Here is a 23,519-nt window from a genome sequence, read left to right as displayed (position 1 = left end):
GGTTTTTTTTTTTTGCATGCTTTTATTTTATTTATTTTTTTAATTTAATTTTATTTATAGATGTATTTCAGGGAATTTTCTTTTACTGCAATTTATTATTGTTTATTTCGTCTTCTTCTTCTTATTATTATTTTATACTTTTTGCCTTATTTTAACACCTTTAAGTCAGATTTGAACTATTCTATTCTATTCTATTCTATTCTATTCTATTCTATTCTATTCTATTCTATTCTATTCTATTCAGTCACAACTAATTCACTTTCATTACCAGCAGCATTAGTAGTATCATTTTCTGTACTCTCAGTCATCATATAATCAGTTTTCTGGACTAGGCTTAGGACTTCCTTGTAAAGAAGTTAGACAATTCTATTAAACGAATAAATGTAAAGTCATATGCCCATAGGCAGCTCTAACAGGTTGGAGCGGTTGTCTGCATACCGACTGAAGCAGATTGCAGGCATCTGGCATGCCAATGTCGAATGGTTTCCCCCCTTAGTGAATGAACCTGCTGTAGAAGTCCCTCAGTCCCAGACAAAAGCACTTAATCATGGTATAGTGTCTTGCTGAGGTCGGGGCTTTGTCCCCTGACCTCCATTTCACTCCCGCAAAATATAAACTTAGAGTGTTGTCAGCATAAACTTATTATTACAATCCTTAAATCAAGCTACACACAATATTGCATGGAGAAAGCTTTGATTTTATGTTTTTTAAAAGGAGCAGCTGTTATAAGCGACATTTATTTAATAAAGTTCACCAAAAGTTTACCATAATTTATATATCCTCATCTAAATATTTTTATAGGGGCCACTAAAAGTATTTAGTGAACTTTTAACCAACTAATGCTGGTTCATAGTTTAGGTTTTCATTTTATTTTTGATTTAAGTTTTAGTAATTTTGTTATGAGCTTTTGTAGGTTTTTATTAGTTTTTTTATTTATAGATTTATGTGTGACTATTTAGCTTTATTTTTATTTCAGTTTTAGTTAACAATAATATCACAAGAGAGCTGTTTATATTTATTGTCGCTGTTGTTGTTCTAGATCTCTAGTGATGATATCAGTATTGTATATGTGTAAAAGAAAAGAAAAGAATGAAAATAATTTTTTTCCTCATGAAACATTTCATTTACATAGTTTAGGATGTTAAATGCTTATTATTGTAGTATATGTCAACTTGTGGGCTTTGTTTCTGCCACTGGTTCTTACTTGAAAGCTTTTACAGCATCATACTGTGTTGCATATGATTGACAAGCCAATCAACTATAAATTAAGCCCAGCTTTCTGAATAGAGAATATGAATGCACAGGCTAAGAAAATATAATCAGTCTTTTAATTTAACCAGAACGATGCATGAACAAAACCAAGATTTATTCAGCAGCTGTGCTGTAATTACTTGTCATGTTGCTGACTTTCCTTGCAGGACCCGAGCTTTGCAGCATTCCTCCTTGACAAGCTCCAGACTCTGGAATGGCCTCCTCGGGGCTGCGGATCCCAGAGCAGCTGTGAAGTGTGTGGAACCCCCCTTCACCACCTGAGGCGCCTGGCACTGCACTCTGCCCTGGGGCTGGCGTTCGAGGACATGCCTGACCTGCAGCCCGGTCCCCTTTCTGGCCTGCTGCCACCACGTGTTTCATCCCACAGTGCCATCTCACCCCATGCCTCCTGGGAATGGCCAACACAACGCAGTCAAAACCTCACCGGACATCCTTGTGGTTCCATATCCAGGGAGAAACCACAGGGTATGGGTTGGAGTCAAGAAGGAGCAGCGAAAGTGGGTGGCAAACGAACCTGTTTAGCCACTGTCACACCACTTCCTCTACATGCACAACACTACCTGGAGGGAGTGTGGCGTGTGACAAGTGCATCAGAACATCTTCGTTCATTGGTAAGAGTAGCTATTGCACGACTAGTTCATGACTAATTATTATTCATGAAGCTGTGCAAACTGATTATTCTACTTTTGAGGCTAAAAACTATTTACTGAAAAAGTGCTGGTTGGAAAGCAAGTATTTTCACCTTTTCATGATCAGGGGTCTCATTTATAAAACTGTCCGAAAGCCAAAAATGGTGTACGGCAAAAAATATTCAGACTTATAAAACTGTGCGTACGCCAGAACCTGCGCAAAATTCCATTTATAAATCCCAGAAGATTGTGCGCACATGCGTCTCCACTCATATACTCAATAACCAAACATGAAGCTTACAATGGCTAGTTTTACTATGCATATCTCATCTGCATATCATTTGCATATGCATATTCATCCACATGATACCATGTTTAACGGTACAAGACATTAGGAAAATATGAGATACGGATGTGCCGTCACATCCTTGCCTTGTTTCTGAATAAGTAAATCAAATAGTATAAAATGCATTTCAGAGAAAGTTTTTCTCAATCTTTTCCACTGGCCAAATAGTATTTTTAATTGATTTACATTTTTAATGGAAACAGATATAGGCCTTATATATATATATTTAACTTCTCAGTAATGATTTCATTTAATTTAAGTGCTTAACTCCATTAATGAGAATGGCATATTTAACCTAAATGTGTATATCAGATGTAAAACATAGTTTAAATCATTCTTTTATTTATTTAAACTGTTATTGTGAACACGCACTGTATTTATGCACTGATTAGGACTCATAATGAAGATTTACTTCATCTGCCGTTAGATATGCTACAGCATTCAGCTTCACTAAACTGCCCAACGCGCTCGCTAACGCGGACATTTAAGAAGGGATGGATGTTTCAAGTGATAGGCTAGAGTGAAATTATATGTATTATCTTGCTGTATATGTGTAATTTTCTTAAAAAATTATGTCTAAAAGTGACCAAAAAGCCATTTAACTCCATCGGTGACGCCAAACTGCTCCGCATGGGTCAGAGTTTGCGTGCAGGTGAGCAAATTTTTCCATCAAGTTTGTTTTTATAAATCACAACTTATGCCTCGGAAGTGGCGTACGCCTCTTTCAGGGCCTGTTTTGTGCGTACGCAACGGTTATAAATGAGGCCCCTGAAAAGTGGAATTTTTAAATAAATTAACCAGGCTTATGAATATTAATTATGTAGCATCAATGATGTAATAATTATTCAATAGTCCCTCTAGTTCTGTCTGATTTGCTGTATTTGGAGGCTTCTTAAAAATCTTATTTTGACTTTTTTTTACCCTTCATACTTCGTAGGTTGTTACGATTTTTAAATGTTGAAGAAGTCAAGGCTATTTTTATCAAAAATACAGTAAAAACAGCAATACTGTGAAATGGACATAATGTAATGCAAGTTAATTCTGTGATGGCAAAAAAAAAAAAAAAAAAAAAAAAGTCTTTGTTTTCAGTCAGATGATTCTTTAGAAATGATTCTAATATGCTGATTTGGTGCTCAAAAACACTTACTATTATTTATATTGAAAACAGCTGTGCTGCTTAACATTTTTTTTAAATTGATAACAAATTTTCAGGATTTTGAAACATTTCAGGAATGTTATTTAATAAAAAAATGTGTTACTTCCCAAAATTAATTAAAATGTTCGATATCATGATCTGAGCAAAATTAACTGAACAATCTGAAACGTCTCTGGTGGTCCTTGTGTCCATTTCTGCAGCAATGCCACATGGGGATTGTTTCTGCTGAGGTCCTTTGGGGCCACAGAACACATCATGGTTGCATTGCAGATATACAGATCTTTGTGATTATGGCCTAGTGATTTGGTTTATGGTTTTACCTTGAGCAGAGTTATGTATTAGCTTATATAAAGGAGTCCCTCATCGCAGGGTTTATGTGACTATATGCCATTATGGAGCTCATGTCCAGTTCAGGGCCGAGGATCAGGCTGTTAAGACAAGACTCAAGTACCCTTCTCAAAGAGAATAAGATATCACCTCTTTGATGGCAGTCTTAATTAGATGGTAGTGTTCTGACTTAAGGTGACTTAATCAAACAGAATGGTGAAATGGTAAACATTATATTATTGATGTTTTTCAGCATATGAAACGCTTTTCTACGAGTTGGTTCAAGGTTATCATGGACATCTTAATTGATTTTGCATGCAGTAAAAATGTGTGTGGCACATCAGAAAGTCAAAAAGGACAAAATTTCTTCCACAACCACAAATCTAAATACTACAGTAAATACTCATTAAAGCTCCAAATGAAACTCTTTTAATATTTCACCCTTGATATGTTTGTGTGCTGAGTGACTTAGCATTAGCTAGACATTATTATCAGGTAGATTAGCCGCTGCTTGTCTCCTATTGGCCTTCTTGGTTCTACTTGACCTTCCCGTCAGGAGATTGAGCATTAAGTCATCTTGATATGGAATGCAATTTGATGGGCATTTGGATGGCTCGCTGTGACCCCATTGTCACAGATGAGCCATTTGTCATGGCTGATGCTTAGAGAGATGAATAAGATTAAAAAAACTTGAGCTCTGTGAATGTGAGTTACCCCTAGTTTTATGCACGTTCTGAAGGACGCAAACATGTATGAGAGTTATGGTAAAAGGACACAGATGAGCTTGTGAGTTTATATCCTTCTCTTGTCAATGATAGTTTGGAATGTCAAGGTTTCCATGGAAATGCAGCATTCAAGTCATAAAGTCTTGATTGGACAGAGTGACCTTGCCTGCATGGAAGCATATAATTTTACCAGTCAATTTCACAATAGATTAGTTCTAAAGCAGGAACTACTTCTTTTTTTTTACGTTTTATTTTATTTTATTTTATTTTATTTTATTTTATTTGTAGTGTGAAATATTGTGTTGTCTGTAGTCACTGTTGTGGTGGTTAGTGTTTTCCTGAGCTTTATGCATTTATGCATCATAAAGCTTTATAAGTTATGGATGCATGCAAGTTTATCAAGCTTAGCAATGTTACAACCCCCTGAAGTCCTTCATGTTTTTATATCCAGTCATGATTACAATGACTGAAACCTCAGGTTGAAAAATCTTGGATATAAAATATTGTTTCAAAAATATAAAACAAATAAATTCTGTTAAAATATTGTTAGTGAGCTGTGAGTATAACATGCAATTCTTGACGGAAGAAGGGCTCCCCGCCATCATGTTTGTCGGAATGAATTCCAATGGCAACAAGTGTGCATTCGGTAGTCCTCCTGTAACACCTCTGCATAATACAGAATATTGCTGTAAAGAAAAGCTGACTGGCCCTGTGTCAGAGGAAAACAATGGATGCTGTCTTCCCCCTCATCTCACAGGGTATAAAAAGCAATTAGACCTTGAAAGTCACAGCACATCCAAACCACACAGAAACACAAGGCTGTTAGCACCCTGGAGAACATTTCCACCCTTGTAGACAAAGACATTGTGCCATGAATTTCAATAGAGCACTTTCTTTGACAAAGTGTTTTGTCCTTTTTTTTATTCCTAAAGGTGTATTTCTGCTGTTTTGTATATTTTCAGCACTGTAAAGACCATAGCCTGTAATACGCCTTTATCAAACCGCAAAGCTGCGTCAAGAAAATGGGATGGAAAGTCATATCTTTTATCCATACATCCCACTTAGTATAATATCAGCTTGGAGGGAGCCAGAGGCATGCAGCCCATGTGTTTCTGTAGTGTAGGACGGGCCTCATTGCTTGTCCTCAGGCCTAAGTGCCACCCGCAGCCCACTAATGGGCCTTCTCTGGCAGCAGGGCTCTTTTAAGGCCTTGAGGAGCCCCGCACAAGCTTTATTTGAATGTGTGGAGGAAGCCAAAAGTGCAAATTGTCAACAGATGGGACTGAAGTCTCACCTGGTGTGAAAAAATGCCACCTGACGTCCATCTGGTTGTCTGCTAGACTGCACATGCTGCCCTGTTTTAACTTGGCAGTGGGCTCATCCTGTGAAGGACGTTAAGGGCCTCCTCTGCAGCTTTTAAAAACAGCAGACCAAATTTAACAATTTCATTTCCTTTCCTGTCCTGTCCTGCAGTGGAGAAACACTCATTACTTGCAGTGACTTTTAATAATAATGTGATCTGTTTATATTTGATTTGGTAGCAGGGTTTAAGGGTTTGTAAATTGTTTTCGTGGCTAGCAGATTGCTGTCGTCTGACAACATTTAATATAGACTGATAATTAATAGCGTTTCAGAGGGGCTGCTCTCTCCTGTCACCACTTGTGCTAGTGAATGCTCTATAAATGTCAAAGTTAAAGTCCAATGTGACCTCTTTGCTGTCACTGAGCTCCATCTGCTGCTGGGTTTTATTGGAACACAGCTGTGCCCATCTAACACACACTTGTTAGCCTGTGTGTGTGTGTGTGTGTGTGTGAGAGAGAGAGAGAGAGAGAGAGAGAGAGAGCAATGTTGCACAATAAAGTAAAAAGATCTGTATTGAAATGTTGACCACAGGGGAAGGTCATTATTTAATTTACCTTGATTTGACATAAACTAAAATGGATGGTTATGGCTGTTATACAAAACTCAGATTTGTTGATGATTTGATGAATGAGCCTCCTTTTTTCTCGCTGGCTGAAGTATCCAAACAAGTATTCAAGCACTGTTTAAGTTATTCTAAAGGCGAGCACTGTAAATGATGCTGAAATAACCACAGAATTGAATTATTAATTATAATAATTGCAACACAAGGAATCATCTAAACGCAGCTCTTCTATTACGATATATTCTAAAGTCGAACCAACATGCAAAGAAAGTCAGTTTAATTTAGAGGAGTTTAAATGTTAAATTTTTATTTAAATTATTTATAAATAATATTTAAATTATACTAAATAGTATTTTTTCATACTAAAAATATTTTAGTTTTAAATAAAAAACATTTAAAAATGACTATTTGTCATATTAATGCACTAATATGCTGGTGCTCAAGAAACATTTCTTGTTATTATCAATGTTGAAACAAGGGCTACAATATTTTTGTGGAAACCGTGATACATTTGTTTCAGGATTCTTTGATAATTAGAAAGTTTAAAATCCCTGACAGGGAACTCATGGTATAATTTCATTCGGACTGAAAGAAATGATTGAACAAACATTTTATGGTCCTATGCCTTCCACATATGATATATATTTATAAAAATATGTTTAGACGAATATAGTGATTGCTATCAGGATATGAGGAGACTTTCAACCAGCATAAAAAAAAAAAAAATCTGTTGCACCTTCAAGTAAACAAATTTGACTAAAAAAATAAATAAAAATCCATGCAACTGTGTTGCCCTCATTTTTTTTATTCTTAATTTGTACAAACACCTTTTTTTGTACAGTATAGTTAGTTTAAATTAATATAGCCTGTCCATTCTGATCTCTAAGCGTCCCTCTTTCGGCATCCTCCTTCTGGGCTCTAATTGTGGCCCCTGACATGAGACTAATTACGGCTGGAGTGAAGGGAGGTAGATTAGCACACAGCCATGGTGGGTGTTTGAGATGAGTCTCTCTGGAGCTGAAGATCCTGCACGTGTGTGCTAGAGATTTTTCTGTGCTCGTTATCTCAACATCAAGCTGTCAGCAGATCACAGCTACTCCAGTTTTCCCAGATTCTGTTGTACCTACTCATGCCTTCTCATTTCCTCAATTTTTTCCACTTCTATCCATGAGTACATGTGTATATGCTTGTGCTGTCATGTTCTACTTTTTGTCTTTTCTTTTAGTTGGAAAATTCGAATTAAAACTACATCACGTATGTATATATGGGGCTGCCAGTATTAGTTCCAGGGGCATCATGCACCTATTTTTTTTTTTTTTTTTTTTAATAAAAATATAGGTGGGTTACTTGGTGCCCTGGGCGAAATAACACATGACCAAAGAAATTATTTGGAAACTCATTGGTTCACCGTGAATGTTTAAGATTTGTTAGACTAGTGCTGCAGTTTTTAATTTAGCATGCCTGGGAACTCAAATTGTACGCTGTAAAAAATGTACTACAGTAAAAAAATGTTAATTGTTAACTGTAAATTCTTACCATATATGGTGAAAGGACATGGTTTAAAGTGACATTATTGTATGTGTAATTTTACTGTAAAATACTGCCAAATTTGTTTTTTCAATTAAAAAGGAATTAACATATGGTGAAAAACAGTAAAATGACATTCCCAGAAGTGCCTGCATGATGCATCGCCTATGATTATATTTTATATAGATAATTTCGTTCTTGTCATTAGTTGTAAAATATGTAGGCACCAATTTGCCATTCCTTAAAACCTGAAACATTGTTATAGTATTTTTTACTGTGTATTTCTTGTGCCCAAAGTTGCCATATATATATATTTTTTTTTTCATAAATGTAACAGAATATGTTTTACTGTGTATGTGTCATGGTTCTTTTATGTTTGGACTTTTAGTTTGTTTATCTTCAGTCACATGTTTCCTTTGTTCTAGTTTCCCGCCACCCTTTAGCCACTATGGTTACTGATTATGATTAGTCATTTAGTTCATCTGTGTCCTCATTAGTTCACCTGGTCAGTCTTGGTATTTAAGTTCTTGGGGTTTCAGTGTTTGGTTGTTTGGTCTCATCTATGTCACGTCAATGCTACTCTGAGTTTACCTGTCTACCCTGTTTGGATGCTATAAAAGACCGTTTTGAATCTTCATCTTCCTCCTTGTGTCTGTTCTACCACACAGTTGTGACAGTATGGAAAAGAGCAGCTTTGACATTTTCATAATAATTATGTTTGTGTTTAAAATCATACAAGTTCGAGCAACTTGAGTGTGTGTAGATAATGACAGCTTTTTGCAAAGATACCAATATTTATTGCAGTTATCTTAAAATGACTGGGCTTAGAAGTATAAGGGGGATTGAATGACACTTACTGTATGTTTGGCCCCTGTACCTTTAGAGGAATTTGGAAGATTAATTTGTCACTACACTGTAAAAAGTGAACAGTTGGATCAACTTAAAAAAATTCAATTGGTAACACCTAAAGAAATTAAGTTTTCTCAACTTAAATTATCACGTTTTTCACGATAAAATGTGATAATTTAAGTTGAGAAAACTTAATTTCTTTAGGTGTAACCAATTGAAGTAATTTTTTTAAGTTGATCCAACTGTTCACTTTTTACAGTGTATGTGAAAGCTCACTAGCTAGTCTTACATAACAGATAGCAGGTGCATTTGATCTGGAGCTACTTATTAAACTTCTCAAGAATAGTTCCTGGGATGCCTTGCTCATGAGCACAAATATCTAGTGTTTTTCTTCGGCATTTGAACTTTGCTGGTTTCCCTCAGCCAATAGCCTAACACCACTGCATTTATATAAAAACAATATCCATAAAGCAAGGTGTTATAGCTGTTATAAATAGAAAATGGTTTTGTTATATTTATTAGTATGAGTGAGAAATAGTTCATGGGCTGCTTGGCTGCTTTTTTATTACTTCTGCACGAGTAGGCCTTGTATTTTTGACACCAGTATTTGAAAAGTTTCCCACAGGATTTCATTATTTTACAGCAGGCTGTGCTTGTGATATTATGGAATGTGTTTGTAATCCTGTTAGCCAAAGACTGAGTGTAGAGAAAAAGCACACTCTTCAGCAACCTACTCTCCTCCAGACACAATTATGCCATGACTGCAGTGTTTATCAGGTGTAAACTAGAGCAGTGACAATCAACAGGAAAGTGAAATGATTATAAGTAAATACTTTTTTTTTGTTATCATTGGAAAAAATATTTCGAAACTAATTTTCCGTGACGGCACGTATTACACTAGAATTGTGGCCGTTTTTGGTTCATTTTGGAACAAACCAAAACTATTCAGGATGGATGTAGAACATCTACAAAGTTCTGAATAGAGTTATGAAGTTACTTGTTCAAATAGTCTAAAAAGTTGTCAAAACATTCTTGAGGAGCAAATCCGATGCTTCCTTCTACTGCGGTCTGCTCCATAACTCCACCCATCGCGTGCTTTTCCCACAGAAACCTTACTTGATGGTTCGTTTGCATCGATCATCATTGTTGTCATACTTTAGTCATAGTTCACCCAAAAATGAATATTCTGTACAGTAGTTATTTACTTGTGTTTTTAATCTGTGGAACATAAAATAAGACATTTTGGAAAAATGTGGTGTTTTTTGTGAACACGTTTTTGCATGCAGGTTTGGGACGACGTGAGGGTGAGAAAATTATAATTTTTATTATAATTTTTTTAAAGTCACCATGAAATCAAAATGGACAATTCTTACTTTTTTTATGGAATATTGCAGTATTTATTATAAATGATTTATCTGTGCGCATCATTTTTTTAAATTCATATGCCCTCGTAGTCTTTAATCAAAATAACTTCCTCCTGCGCCGACATCTCTTCTCTGATGATGTGTTACTGGCGTGACGGCAGGGCAACCTGTCACTCACAAACGATCCAATCAATTCCATCCAATCGTTGGACAAAATTAAGTACTGCCCTAAATTTTTTCTTATTCGTGAAGATGTTTCACTCGGATATACATAAAAATAAAGAAGAAAAGACTAATCTCAACTTTCTTTCCGTGATGACTTTAAAGCAACATTTACTATACTGTTTTGTCATTCTAATAGTATTCCTCCCCCCCAACAGAGTCCTACCATAGAGAAGGACAGTGTAGCCCCCAGGTCCAGTCAGGCCAGTGCTGTACCCTTGGTTTCTCCAGGACATAAACCGACCCACCATGACCAGCCAGCCATCCCACCAGCACCTCAAACCAGCTCAGCAGCCTCATTCTTCCTCAGGTAAGCTTAAAAGCCTGTACGCAGTGCACAGCCATCAATTCAGCTAACTGTGCTCGGTGGATCCCAGTTTCAATGACTTAGTCCCATCAGGCCCTCGCTCACAAGCACCCAGAATCCTTCATTGCCTCTGGCAGTCACGTCACTGCAATGCTTTCTCAGCACCCGTGGAGACTGCCGTGATGTTGAGGGCAGTCCAGCCTAATGTGTTGAAATGTCATCGATCAATGCTCAGGCTTAACAGTCAGAGAGAGTGCAAAATCCAAATGGCAGAGGTCTCAAAGCTGGATTGTCCATGTATCCGCAGGGATAATAGTTAATCGCAATGTAGCAGACAAATTGTTTGCCAAAATTGTTCTTGAGGATTGATGGTTTGGTGTAACTTTTAGAGGACATTCTATTAGTTTTAGAGAAATGTGTGCATTGAACTCTTTCTGTAAAGAGGTCCAAACGTTCTTTTTCTGTTTAGTACAATTTAAAATTACAATTTAGAAACATTTTGGAAAGTTTTTCATTTCAATTTCAGTTTGAGTTTAATTATTGAATTAATTATTTTTAATCATTTTATTTTTAATTCTTTAAATGATACAAAAGGCATCTTGTACTTCAATGGAAGCAAGAACATCTGACCGTATGTACAAATAACTTCTCATAGTCAAGTTTGGTTATTGGATTAATGCCATAGAAATAGTGCAGAATCTTTAATTTTTGTTCTTCATAACTTTTTGTGTGTTTGTGTCAAAATTCTAAAACTTTCTGTTTATTAGCAGGTTTAAATTACATTTTAAATCCCATATTTCCAATGTGCTCTCAGTCCCCACTAAATATACATCAATGTATTGACAAAAAACAGAGGCAGGTACTTAGGTGCACAGGGGAGCTTGAATAAGGATATAGATATAATACAGAATTCTGTCTCTCTATTTGTCATCATTATTTTGGTCAACAAAAAAGACAAAGGAACAAGCGACAGTGGTTCACCTGATAAACACAAACAGGAATTTGTGTTCATGGCCAAATGTCTGGGAATAGAATGAGATGCTTAGAGGTGCGAGACACTAATAGCTATGTGACACTGCATACAATTAGCCTATTGACAGCAGAGCGCCTCATCTCTAGCTCACCACCTTCAGGACCACCTTCTGTAAATGACTGACAGACATCACCCCAGGGGGTTTGCCTTGGCCTATTAAGTTAGTCATGCCATTGATTTTAGACACTGATCACTGTATGACCTGTGCTTCTGTGCACATCATTAGGTATTACTGATAATCTTAGTTGACCCGAATCTAGTGAATTAGTATGCACTGTCAGCAAAAGCACGTCTGTCTTTTTGATGCCCAGTGCACACAGTGGCTGATAAATAATAAGGTGGGTCATAAGGGAAGCTTTTGGCAGTGATTTGTGAGTACACTCAGTCAGTCCAAAATCCTGCGAAAGAAAGAATGTGTCATTATGTAAATGAGGAACAACTGACAAATATACATTTTGAATATTGCTTAGACTGCCTGTGGCAAAATATGCATATTCATGGCAAAATGTTTTTCATGCTTTCCTCAATTATACAAGTCAGAGCAGCTCAAATGTCAGGCGTAGAAGTCGTGTCCTCTCCCTGGCCTTGACTTCCACCTGGAACTCACACCTTGCACAGCGTCTTTTAAAGCAAGTTGCCATAGTTGCACAGTTGTGAAAGAAAGAGAGGCAGAAAAGGCGAAATAATTACGAGAAAGGAGGTAGAGAGGTGATCAGAAACATATAATTTAGGAACCCCTGTTGCTTTTTTTTCTTTATTGAAGGCATGTTTTGGTAAAACTGAATCAGAATATTTATATATTTCCTTTTTCTAATTATTAGCTTACCAATTGGTTGTAGGCCTACAACAGAATGGGATCATAGATGATATGAAAATATATATATATAAAAAACTGTAAATGTGGCAGTTGTGTCATCGATGTTAAGGAGATGAAGTTAAAAATGACATAGATATGGAAATGACTGCTTGGGGAAAAAAATATTCTCAGTTGTTATTTTGGGGAGGAATAATGTGACGGGATCAGCACAGATCAACCAGTAAGTTTGCATGACTATACTCCTTAAAATGGGTCATTCTCAAAATATGGTGACAAACATTTCCCTAACCCATCCATCCATCCATCCATCCATCCATCCATCTACCCATCGTCTATTGGGCCTGTGCGAATCAAGGTTTTCAGTGCAGCAAGAGAGCCCACTGGAGAGGCATACTGCAGCTTCAGTGACCTTTAACCCCAGTTGTTTCCCTTACAGATACAGATCAAGGAGGGTTGTTGTGACAGAATCCCTTCCTCTCGTCTGTTTAACAGTGTCAGTCTAGTAAACACGCCAGAGGGGGTGTAAGAACAGATATAGACACACACTCTCACTCACATTTGCCTTGGAGGTTTCAGGTATAAGGTTGTTTTTTATTTATTTTCTGATATAGCGCAGCATAACCTTAAGTGAAGAGGTAAACAGTCAGTTTTTGTGATGGAGGGATTTTTACACTTAACTCTTGCAATCAGCAGCCCTGTGGCCTTAAGGATTACGACTGGACAAAGCAGATCAGTGATATGTTTTATAGCAAACATATATGTGTCATTTATTGTGTGTGATATACTTCACATCACATCATGCATGATCCTGAATTGTGCAGAGGTTTGCAAAAAGCAAGTACCAGGAACAAGTGGGTTTTTACGACTGAAGGCCAGCTGTAATCTCGCCTTTAAAGATTTACAGATAAAAGCAGAGTGGCTTCTCCATGCCGTAGATGGGGACCGTCTCTCCCCGGCTTTGATGTTGCTTTGTGACTGAGGGGCTCTCTCGTGTGCTTTTCCATGGGCTTTCATTGGCACGCTGAGTGTGTATTATCTGCTGGATTCATGCTTCGCATTATTGTCCTGCTGACTGCTGTGCTGAAATGCATAATCGTCAGGGAACAACAGAGACGACACCTGTTTGCATTGAATGAAAGTGCTCGTAATGAATGCAGGGGTTGGGAATGCATCATGTTGATGTGGCTGAACATGCTTTTCTGCTTTTAACAAGTTCTGTAACCTGCTTTTAACAAAAGCTTTTATGTACAGTATGACAATAACCTCTCTCTGTGTGATACTATATGCACTAATGTGTCAGCCTATCGTGGCTATAAAGTTATAGCCAGCAAAACGTCCTAAAAGCAAAAGCTTATATGTGACCCTGGACCACAAAACCAGACACATGGGTCATTTTTTAAAATTTGACTAGCTTCTTCCAAGTGACAGATGAATTAGCAGTAAAATAATGTAACACTGTGGCCTTTGAAATGAATAGAAAAAGGTATGAGAAGAGTTTTCTCCCTCATTTTAAAGGTTGATACGCCTATTTTATTTACTACCCTAATGATGGTTAGTTGTATTTTATTATTAGCATTTAGCATTAGTTTTTCAGTGCTGTCCACCACTATCAGAAAAGAAACTCTGCTCGGACTGTTTGCTGGGAGATTTGGCATCACTATGTATATGTATAACTTTTATGAATTCATCTAGACACCTCTTTCTTGTCTCTCATCATGTTACTGATGAGGACCTTTTGTATAGAGTATTAGTGTGCAGGTCATGTGGTGGCTTTTGTTCCTCAGGTTGAGTGTGTTTTGTTGTTGTTTGGCATACAGTCATGTCCCCGGTCTGGCTGACTGTGTTGATTATTCTGTGCCAAAGTTTCAGTCCATGACCCAGTTTGTCTGCAGAGAGATGGAGCTGAATAAGTAATTGTAAAAGTCTGATGAGAAAGACCTTGCATTCTCTCTCTCTCTCTCTTTTCCTTCCATCACTCTATTTTTGTTTCTCATTCGCTCAATTCTCTCTACAATCACTCCCTGTCATCCTTGTTCCTCCAGCCGTGTTTTGTCTTGCTCCCTCACTCCTTCCTCATCCCTCGTTCCAGCACAGTAAGTAGCTCATGACATGAAGTCTGTTTAAAATGCTATTTACAGAGAGAATATTCTCTGGTGATTTGAGCACTAAAGCTGGATGTCAGCGTTGTACTCACACATATGTGTGTGAGTGTATTTGTATATATAGGCATGTAGTAATTAAACATCAGTCTGCGAGTGTGTGGAACAGTGACACTCAGGAAACAGCCGAGAGAGAGGGGAGAGAGAGAGAGGAGAGAGAGAGAGAGAGAGAGAGAGAGAGATGAAGCAACAGTGGAAACATCTCAACACAGACTGAAAGTAGAGTTTCGTTTTATTTAAAGGTACATTCCCTTTAACTTTTCCTCATAAAAACATTTTGACACAGTACTTTTGAAAAATGTTTAAAATTAACTTATATAAAAGATGTTTTGTTTTGATGGAGCGGGACACCATATAGCAGGGTTCACCAATCTCGGTCCTGGAGGGCCGCTGTCCCTGCAGAGTTTAGCTCCAACCAGCTCCAACACACCTGTTTGAAAGTTTCTAGTATGCCTAGTGAGACCTTGATTAGCTGGTTCAGGTGTGTTTAATTGGGGTTGGAGCTAAACTCTGCAGGACAGCGGCCCTCCAGGACTGAGATTGGTGAACCCTGCCATATAGGGTCATTCCATGTCAAATCAATCACATTTCGGAAACTTCACCCCTCAAATATTTGATTTTGTTAATATTTTTTTCTAGAAAGACAAACATAAATAGTGATGAAAGCCAAAATATTAAACGTAATGGATCTATTGAGTAATTCACTATTTTGTCGAGGGGGTCAAAATGACAATTTTCACCTAAAATATGGAGCCAAACTTCAGGGGGGTAAAAATTATTTTAGAAAGATGGAAGCATCATTATTTGATTTTTTACAGAGATTGGTAGGTCTATTAGTTAAATCTGTTGACTTTAGCAATCTTTGTTGCATGATATGCCAATGGTGACAGTTCAAAAAATGGGAAAAAGCACTTCTTAATATCATTTTATATTTTGGTTTTTAATAAACATTTCTTTTGGTGTCCTCATTTTAAAGGTGCTATATGTTTTTTTTTTAAATAATAAAAAATTGCGGGGAACCTCTGGTTGAGTTGACACGGAATGACCCTGTATGGGGGCGGCCATTTTGAAATAACATGGTGAATCGATTCTTATTTTGTTTATTTGGATGGAAAACAGTCAGTTTCACAGTCTGTGTATAAAGGAAAACACATTCTGAAGAAATATAATTAGATCTTAAATAACTATATTAAGAAGTACTTATATTTTTGTTGCCAAAAAATAGCAGTGCTCAATATGTGTCAGTTTAGTCTGAAGACACAATTTGTTGTTAAAGGTATGGTTCACAAAAAAAGAGAGATAATTCTGACAAAATCTATTCACCCCAATGTTCCAAACCTGTATGTCTTGCTTTCTTCTGTGGAATATAAAATAAGATATTTAAAGAATGTTTTTGTTCACACAATGTAATTCAATGGGGTCCAAAATGTCCTTTCATTAAATGGACAATTTTCTTTTGGTCCCTTTAAATCCCTTTAAAATAAACAACAGTCTGACCTTATTTAGGGCTCTCTGTTTTATTTTTCAAATCTCAAAATTATTTTTAAATGAGCCTATTTTTGTCTTGTTCTCTGTAATTCTTTACCTGTCTCCCCACTTTTTATGCCCTCTAATGATTTTGAGGCATCCCCTTAATCCTGCCTCTCTCATTTCACACCCCGTGCCATCATAGATGAATGCTAATAAGATCACTAGAGATTACCTGCTTTTCATTTTTAACCACCTCTTCTTTTGCATTTTAACCTCCTTTCAAGAGGTTTTTTCATGCATACTAGCTACTCATTGTCATTCAAAGGGGTAGAAAAAGAAGGGAGGAAAAACAATAAAGGACACATGGCAGGCAGATATTGACAGTGCCGATCCTCGAGTCTCTGAGCTGGACTATTTGATGTTTTCCAGTCGGGCAGTATTCCTTTGAAAATGAAAGGGGGTTGTGCCTCCACCCCACAGACTGAACTCCCCCTTCTCCATATTATGTCTAAGGGGGAAACGGGGGGGTCCAGGGTTTCGATCAGTAGAGCTGCCATGTCCTTGAAGCAGCTGAGCCCCGGTAGCTCCTGATGTCGCCAACAACTCAACCTGTTGTTAGCCACAATATTAAATGTAAATGTTTGATTGGAATCGGTTTCTAGTGGCTTCTACTGTATCTTTGTTGTATTCATCCTCTGCCAGCAAACAGAATCAGAATATGTTCTGCCAGACTGAATCAAAAGTATGTGCTAATAGTCGGCAACAAACCCAGATGTGCGAGCATTGTGTTAAAGAGCTGCCCCATAATTTGTGGAAGTAATGCCCCTTGGCACTACATGACAAAGGTTATCGTGTACCTCAGGACAAGGTCGCAGCGCACAATTCATGTTGCAGAAATCGATAATGACAAGAGCTCAAAGCAGCTGCCATACAACATTAAGACAAAGAGCTGAATGAGTGAGAACATGGTGGCTCAGCAGGTAACACAGGTGCCGGGAAGAAGTAAAAGGTGTTGAGTGATGTCGTGGTGTTTTGGGTACACCATTTAGATTTCACAGCAATTATTGAGCCCCAGTGCCCTTTAAGCTGATCTTTTTCTAGCCATAGGCATTGAAGCCTCTCAATGGTGTTTCATATATGAATCAGTGGCTTCATGCTGATTCCAACCAAGGGAATATAGTTGAAATGAAAGAGAACCTGCATGCCATGACTGAGGAGGACTTTTGTTTTCATAATTCAAGAGATTGAGTATATTCGATGAGATTTAAAGGAAAGAAACAGCATAGCGGATTAGCCTTGTTCAGTCACATATGCATTTTGAGAGAATGTTAAATTCCAGTGCCACCAACATATTGTACATTGTACTGTAGGATACAAAGAGTTAGAGATACCAAGTTGGTTTTTCAGTTTTTTTTATTTAATTTAATAAAATAAAAAAATTACTTTGTTTATCTTTTTTTGTAGAATGTCATGTAGAAAGGTCTCATTTACATTGGTTAACATGAACTAATAATGAACAGCATTTATTGATCTCTTTTCATATTAATTTATCAACATTTACTAATGCATTTAAAACCAAAATCACAAGTTATATCTGTTAACATTTGTGACATGTAGTGACAACTGCCCAAATTCTCAAAGACATTTGAAACTTCTTTCCAACGTCAACTTGCCTTTTAATGATTCAGTGTGGGAATTTGTTATACATATATCTATCATGAAGCTCAAAAGATTTTTAGCATAGTAATGGATATGACAATGTTAATGTTTTTGGTGGAATAGATCTGCTACGCTGCTGCTGTTTATTATTGGTGTTATTGCATATTATTGCTGCTGCTGCTGCAGAGTAAATACAGGGACTTGCTACTGCCAATACATACACCAATGTGCTGCGGTGAGCATGTAAGACATACTGCTTGCACAAATAGCATATATAAAATTACCCATAGCAGATATATACAGTTGGAGCTGGGGAAGATGGAGGGTTTCAGAGGAACTTTGAAAGCACGCTGTAAACTGCTATGGTGAACGCTAACCAGCTATTTAAATGTTGAGCAGCAAGCTCATTGGCTGCAGATGCAACGGGAACCAATCGGTAGTTAACAATGTAAATATCATCAGGTTGCGTTAAGGACCCATCAGCCTGTGCCATCTAGAGTTTCATGACAGATTTGACATTTGAAATGTAACTCATAGCAAAAAGCTTGATTTTCCCACTCAGACTGAGGGTCAACAAGGCTTCTTACCTATTCTTTTTCAGCTGCAGAAACCTCTGACTGCTTTACTGCTTTACAGAAACCTCTGACTGCTTTTGACTGATTTTTCAGTGGTCAGAGTTTTAGATTGATCTGCTGCCATGGTTTGCTTAGGATTTTCTTGATCAGTTGTCTGAAGTGAAGAGAATAAAGGAGAGGAATGAAGTGTGGGAAATGAAGATGTGTTATATGTCTAGTCACATAATGAGCTTCAAGACAGGCTGTAAGGGGATTATAGAGGTCGGTGACAAATTGTCCTTAAATAACTTAAAGGCTGTCTCAGCTAATGACCAGGTTGCAAAGTTGGCTTTTGCTTGACATACATTGACGAGACTCCAGTGGGCAAGAAGCCACTCAAAATTGACCTTTTTTTACTATTTTAATGCATGTACTCTACTGTTCAAAAGTTAGGGGTCAGTTAAGAAAGAAATTAATACTTTTATTCAGCAGAAGTGATCAAAATTGGCAGTAAAGATGTATAATAGTACAAAAGATTTCTATTTTAAAAAATACAGTTTCCACAAAAAATACAGCACAACTGTTTTCAACACTGATTAACATTATTCTTGAGCACCAAATCAGCGTATTCAAATGATTTCTGAAGTGTTCATCTTTTTTTGCCTTTTGAATATTCTTCTTTACATGCATATAAATCAAATTATGTGAATAAAATAGGCTGCAGTTGACATTTAAACATTTTGTCACATCTTTGTTACTTTTTAAAAGATAAGACAAAAAAGGCTGGATTTTGAATCCTTTTTAAAACTCAAAAACTGGGAAGATCAATACTTTTTTTTTTGTAGAGAATCAAATTTGGAGAGGCACTGAAACAAACTCTCACCCACCTACAAACACAGAGTTATTATTGCATTGTCAGCTTGACCAATGGCCATATTACAAATTGTTGAGGGAATGGCGACTCAAAGCAGGTGAATCCACTATTGGACAAAGCTATCAGACTAAGTCCTGCAAGGCCATATGTCATACTTTCTGCTGGAACAGAACATCTCTCTTCTTTCAGTCCACCTCATTCACCAATTCATCATCCCAAACACACACACATACACATAAATATTACATGTTAATTGGCACTCTTATTTTCCCCAAGCACCTAAAGGCTGGGCCTGCATAGTTAATAGTTAACAGCATTGTTTTCTGACTATTAGTGAACCAGTGGAGGTCTGTAGCTTTGCTTGCGGGCTAATGTCCTCATTAACATCTTGCAGCACACCTGTTTGTTTTATCTTGCGCCATTGATTTATCCATCAGTGCTGCCATCCATCCATCTAACCAGCCCTTATTTGTATTCAGCTAATCACCTAAAAAGAACAGTTCACCCAAAAACAACAATTCAGTCACCCTCATTTCATTCCAAATCTATATGATTTTATTTCTTCGGTGGGACACAAAAGAAGATATTTAGAAAAATGTCTCTGTTTTGTTTTGTTTTTCCATACAATGAAAGTCAATGGGGTCCAATGTTGTTTCGGACCTCACTGACTTTCACTGAATGGCAAAAATGGATTTAGAAGTACAGATTAGATTACAGATTTTCACACAATTGTCACAATATCATCTGTAATAGGTTTCATCTAAGCTCTTTGGTCTCTTTTTGTTATGTAAATAACAGGAAACGGATTGACACGTGTAAGAGCAGGAAGACACTTATTATACTGTTTCCTTGCTTCTGTTTCACACACACTAACTCAGTCTCTTTGAAGTCCAGCAGAATGAGGAAAGGGGGCTCCTCGGCACTCATGAAGTATTCATGCCAGTGTGTGTGAAAGTGCATGCTTTGCACGTCAGCGAAGAGTGTTTGTGTGATTGAAAGAGAGAATGTGTGTGTGTGTGTGCGCAGACAAGTGTGTGTGGAGCATGCTGCCTATCAGTGGTGCTTTGCACAGCAGCTGTGTACTGACACTGTGTCTGGGAGGGGAATGGAAAGGGGGCTGGGCTGAGGAGAGGAGAGGGAGAGAGAGCGAGTGCAGCAAATCGAGAGGGAGAAGGTGAGAGCGACTCACCAGATTGAGGGAGAGACGCGGAGAGTAGACGGAGAGGACCGTTGGACTTCTGCCAGGGTTTCCCAGCAACAGCAGAAGCAGGAATCGACTCTTTTTTTCCCCTCATCCCAGGGGATTTGCCTTCTCCGCTGTCTTCCCTGGGAGTTCTGTCAATGGGCTAGTTGCAGAGAGGAACGCAAAAGAGTGGAGGAAAGGAACGCAGCAGAGAGGGACGATGTGCCCCCGCCCAGCCTCGATGCAGATGTGAAGTGAGGGCTACCTTGGAGGGAAGTGGAAAAGAAAGATGAAAAGTTGATCGGTTTTGGGTTACGAACACATCAGTTTCCGACAGGTGAACGGAAGAGCTAAACTTTGAGAAGTCAACCATTGGTGACGCGCTCTGTGGAAATAGTGTGTGGCGGAAAATGCTTCACTGCAGGAGTGCTACCTACCCGCCAGTTCCGCAGAAAAGTTTTGGGGGTCATCATGAGCGTTTCTGACATCAGCTACTTGCCACTCTCATCTCGCCGCACCTGTACCCACTTCCTCGTCTGGGAATTTGCATGAAATGGACCCCTGATGACAGTGACAGTAATCACATTGCCCCGTCCTCCAGCAGACACCTCTAGCCCCCCGTCTCCAGCACGCCTTCCGCACCCGCCCCGCCTTGCTCTCACATGTGCCGGGAGCCGTGGAGTGCTCTTACCAGGATCTGGAATGAACAAGTTAAAAAGCTGCTTTTCTCACTGCTGTGCTGATATGACCTCTGAACTGAGATAATGGATTGGAGAGAACTGTAAGTATAATGGACTCTTTTGAGTTGTTCGTCTACCGTTACATGTGTTGTGCAGTTTAACTGGTCCAAGGATGTGGGTTTGATTCCCAGGGGTTTTTTTTAAATCTGAATGTCCTTCTTTCTTTTGCAAAACACAAAAGAACATATATTTGAGAATGCTTCAATTGCTTTTCTCTATACCAAAACAACACTGAACCCCAGTGATTTTCACTGTATTGCTAAAACAACACTGAGATATTTTCCAAAGTATTTTTATTTTTTTAATTCTATATAAGAAAGAAATTCACATAGGTTTGGAATGACAGGAGGGTGAGAAAAAATTATGACAGAATCCCTCTAATGTGTTGCTTCATTGTTCAGTACCTAAGTATGCATCATTAAGGCTGTAAAAGTGCTTTAGTAACCACAGTGCATTGGTTTGCTCTCAGTTGCAACCCTAAAACCTCACCTGCAGTAAAACTGGCAGCGGTAGCAAATCCAGAGGGAGAATGCTCACTGCTGGGCAGAAAAGGGAGATTTAACAGGTGGGTGCATCTGGATAAAGCCCATCCTAGCGTATCGGAGCTCACTCTACCATGCTACTTTTCTCCCACTCTGGTCACTCACCTCTGTTCGCTTCTGACTGATATCTCAATCTTTTGTATGTGTGACTGTGTTGTGCTTCATAAGGAGCTTGTAAAGCATTTGTCGTGCAGCCAGACGCTGTGAATGCGGCTCTCTGCCCTACATGTGGGCGTGGGTCTCCTCTTTATGTTAGAGGAGGCGCTGTATGTGTGTGTGTGTGTGTGTGTGTGTGAATAGGTGAGGTGTGTGGAGGAGGAGGCAAAAAAGAGGCTTTGTCTCCATATGGGTTTAATATTAATAAAACCCTCCTCCTCTCACTCAAGTATTTTTTTCCAACCTCTTATGCCCCCTATTACAAGCTCTTCTTTTTCACTCTCAGTCTCTCTGCCTCATTCACACCCAGGGTCCAAAATTAACACTCGACAAGTGCCAAATGAGGATTAAAAAAATGTCTGGCTTTGGTGAGAAAATATTTATTTATTTATTAATATTATGAATTTTTTTTTTTTTACATTTATTTTATAAAAAATATTTTCATTTGTTCATTTCTAGATTATTAATCATTTTATGAATGCTTTTTTTTAATTTAGTATTTTTTCTATATCATTACATTGTTTAGAGCATAATAAACAAATGAAGGAAATTATTATTATTATTATTTATTTATAATTTTTTTATTATATTTTATTCATATGTTATGCTATGTCCACTGTCGTGGACACCAGGACTTTAAAAAAAAGAAGAAGAAGAAAAAAGACATAAAATGGCATGTATTGGCAAAAACAATGATATTTTTTTAATTCACCAATCGAATTTTAGGTTTCAGTATTTTATTTTATTTTATTTTTTTACCAAACTTTATATAAAGATGATTCTCAACTATGTTATGAAAGATATAACTGAATAAATTGATATACCATTTTACTTTATGCAGTATGTAAAATGGCTGTAAATAGGTAGTCCCATTCAATACAATGTATGTACATTGTATCTAATTTGCATATGTGTTCTTGGGGCAACATGTGACGAAAGAAGAAGTGTAATAATGAGAGTAATAATTGGCAACATTTTCATAATAATATCTAATATTTCATAGGAATATTTTTATATAATTTATTTTCCAATTCGCTTGTTTTGTTGCCCAAAATGCCCGATAAACATGATTTAAGTCCTGGTTTCCACTACAGTGGACATGTATGAAACCAATTCCCTGTTATGCAACAAAGTCATATTTTGATTAGAAACCCTATAACATTGTCCTGAGATGTTGACTTATGACAAACAATTTGAAAATGAGTCATATTTAAATGATAATTACAAAATATTATCATATTTCCATAAGTGTGATAAATTTGATCTCTAAATTAATTTCAGTCATTTTTAAAGACCAAGCAGAAGTTGTTGTCATGTTGAAACCTCTAAACATTTGATATCTCTGAAAAGCCCTGAATGTGCTGTTTACAGGACATCCAGACTTAAAATTGTGTTTTAAATATTCAGTAAAATATAATGTCCACTACAGTGGACAAAAGTCTATTCCTGGGTCACAGCAGGGTATTATGCAAAGTTTTACAGCTGTCAATGCATATTTATTGGCATTACATTTTTTCCATTTACCCAAAAATGCTAACTTTAATAGCACTTTATTCCCTATTTAAACACATGGGTGATGATGCTCGGTGATAATTTCTTTCTGTAATTTATGTGTGTTTGCACACACATCCACTCACACCTTATAATGCATAGCACATACACATTTCCTGTGGGGGCCTCCTCT

The 23,519-nt window shown here is 37.5% G+C and overlaps 1 protein-coding gene across 1 annotated transcript in view; it reads left to right on the top strand.

Moving 5' to 3' along the window:
* kif26aa (kinesin family member 26Aa) overlaps positions 1-23,519 on the top strand; it is a 69,928-nt gene that overhangs the window by 21,757 nt on the left and 24,652 nt on the right. Inside the window, exons 3-4 of the mRNA XM_084091332.1 lie at positions 1,419-1,883; positions 10,500-10,651. Of these exons, the coding sequence (XP_083947458.1) occupies positions 1,419-1,883; positions 10,500-10,651 (617 nt within the window). The remainder of the gene's footprint in view (positions 1-1,418; positions 1,884-10,499; positions 10,652-23,519) is intronic.

The sequence above is a fragment of the Abramis brama genome (assembly GCF_963993115.1).
Source record: "Abramis brama genome assembly, chromosome: 18".
Taxonomy (NCBI): domain Eukaryota; kingdom Metazoa; phylum Chordata; class Actinopteri; order Cypriniformes; family Leuciscidae; genus Abramis; species Abramis brama.
This window is presented reverse-complemented; position numbering and strand designations above follow the sequence as displayed.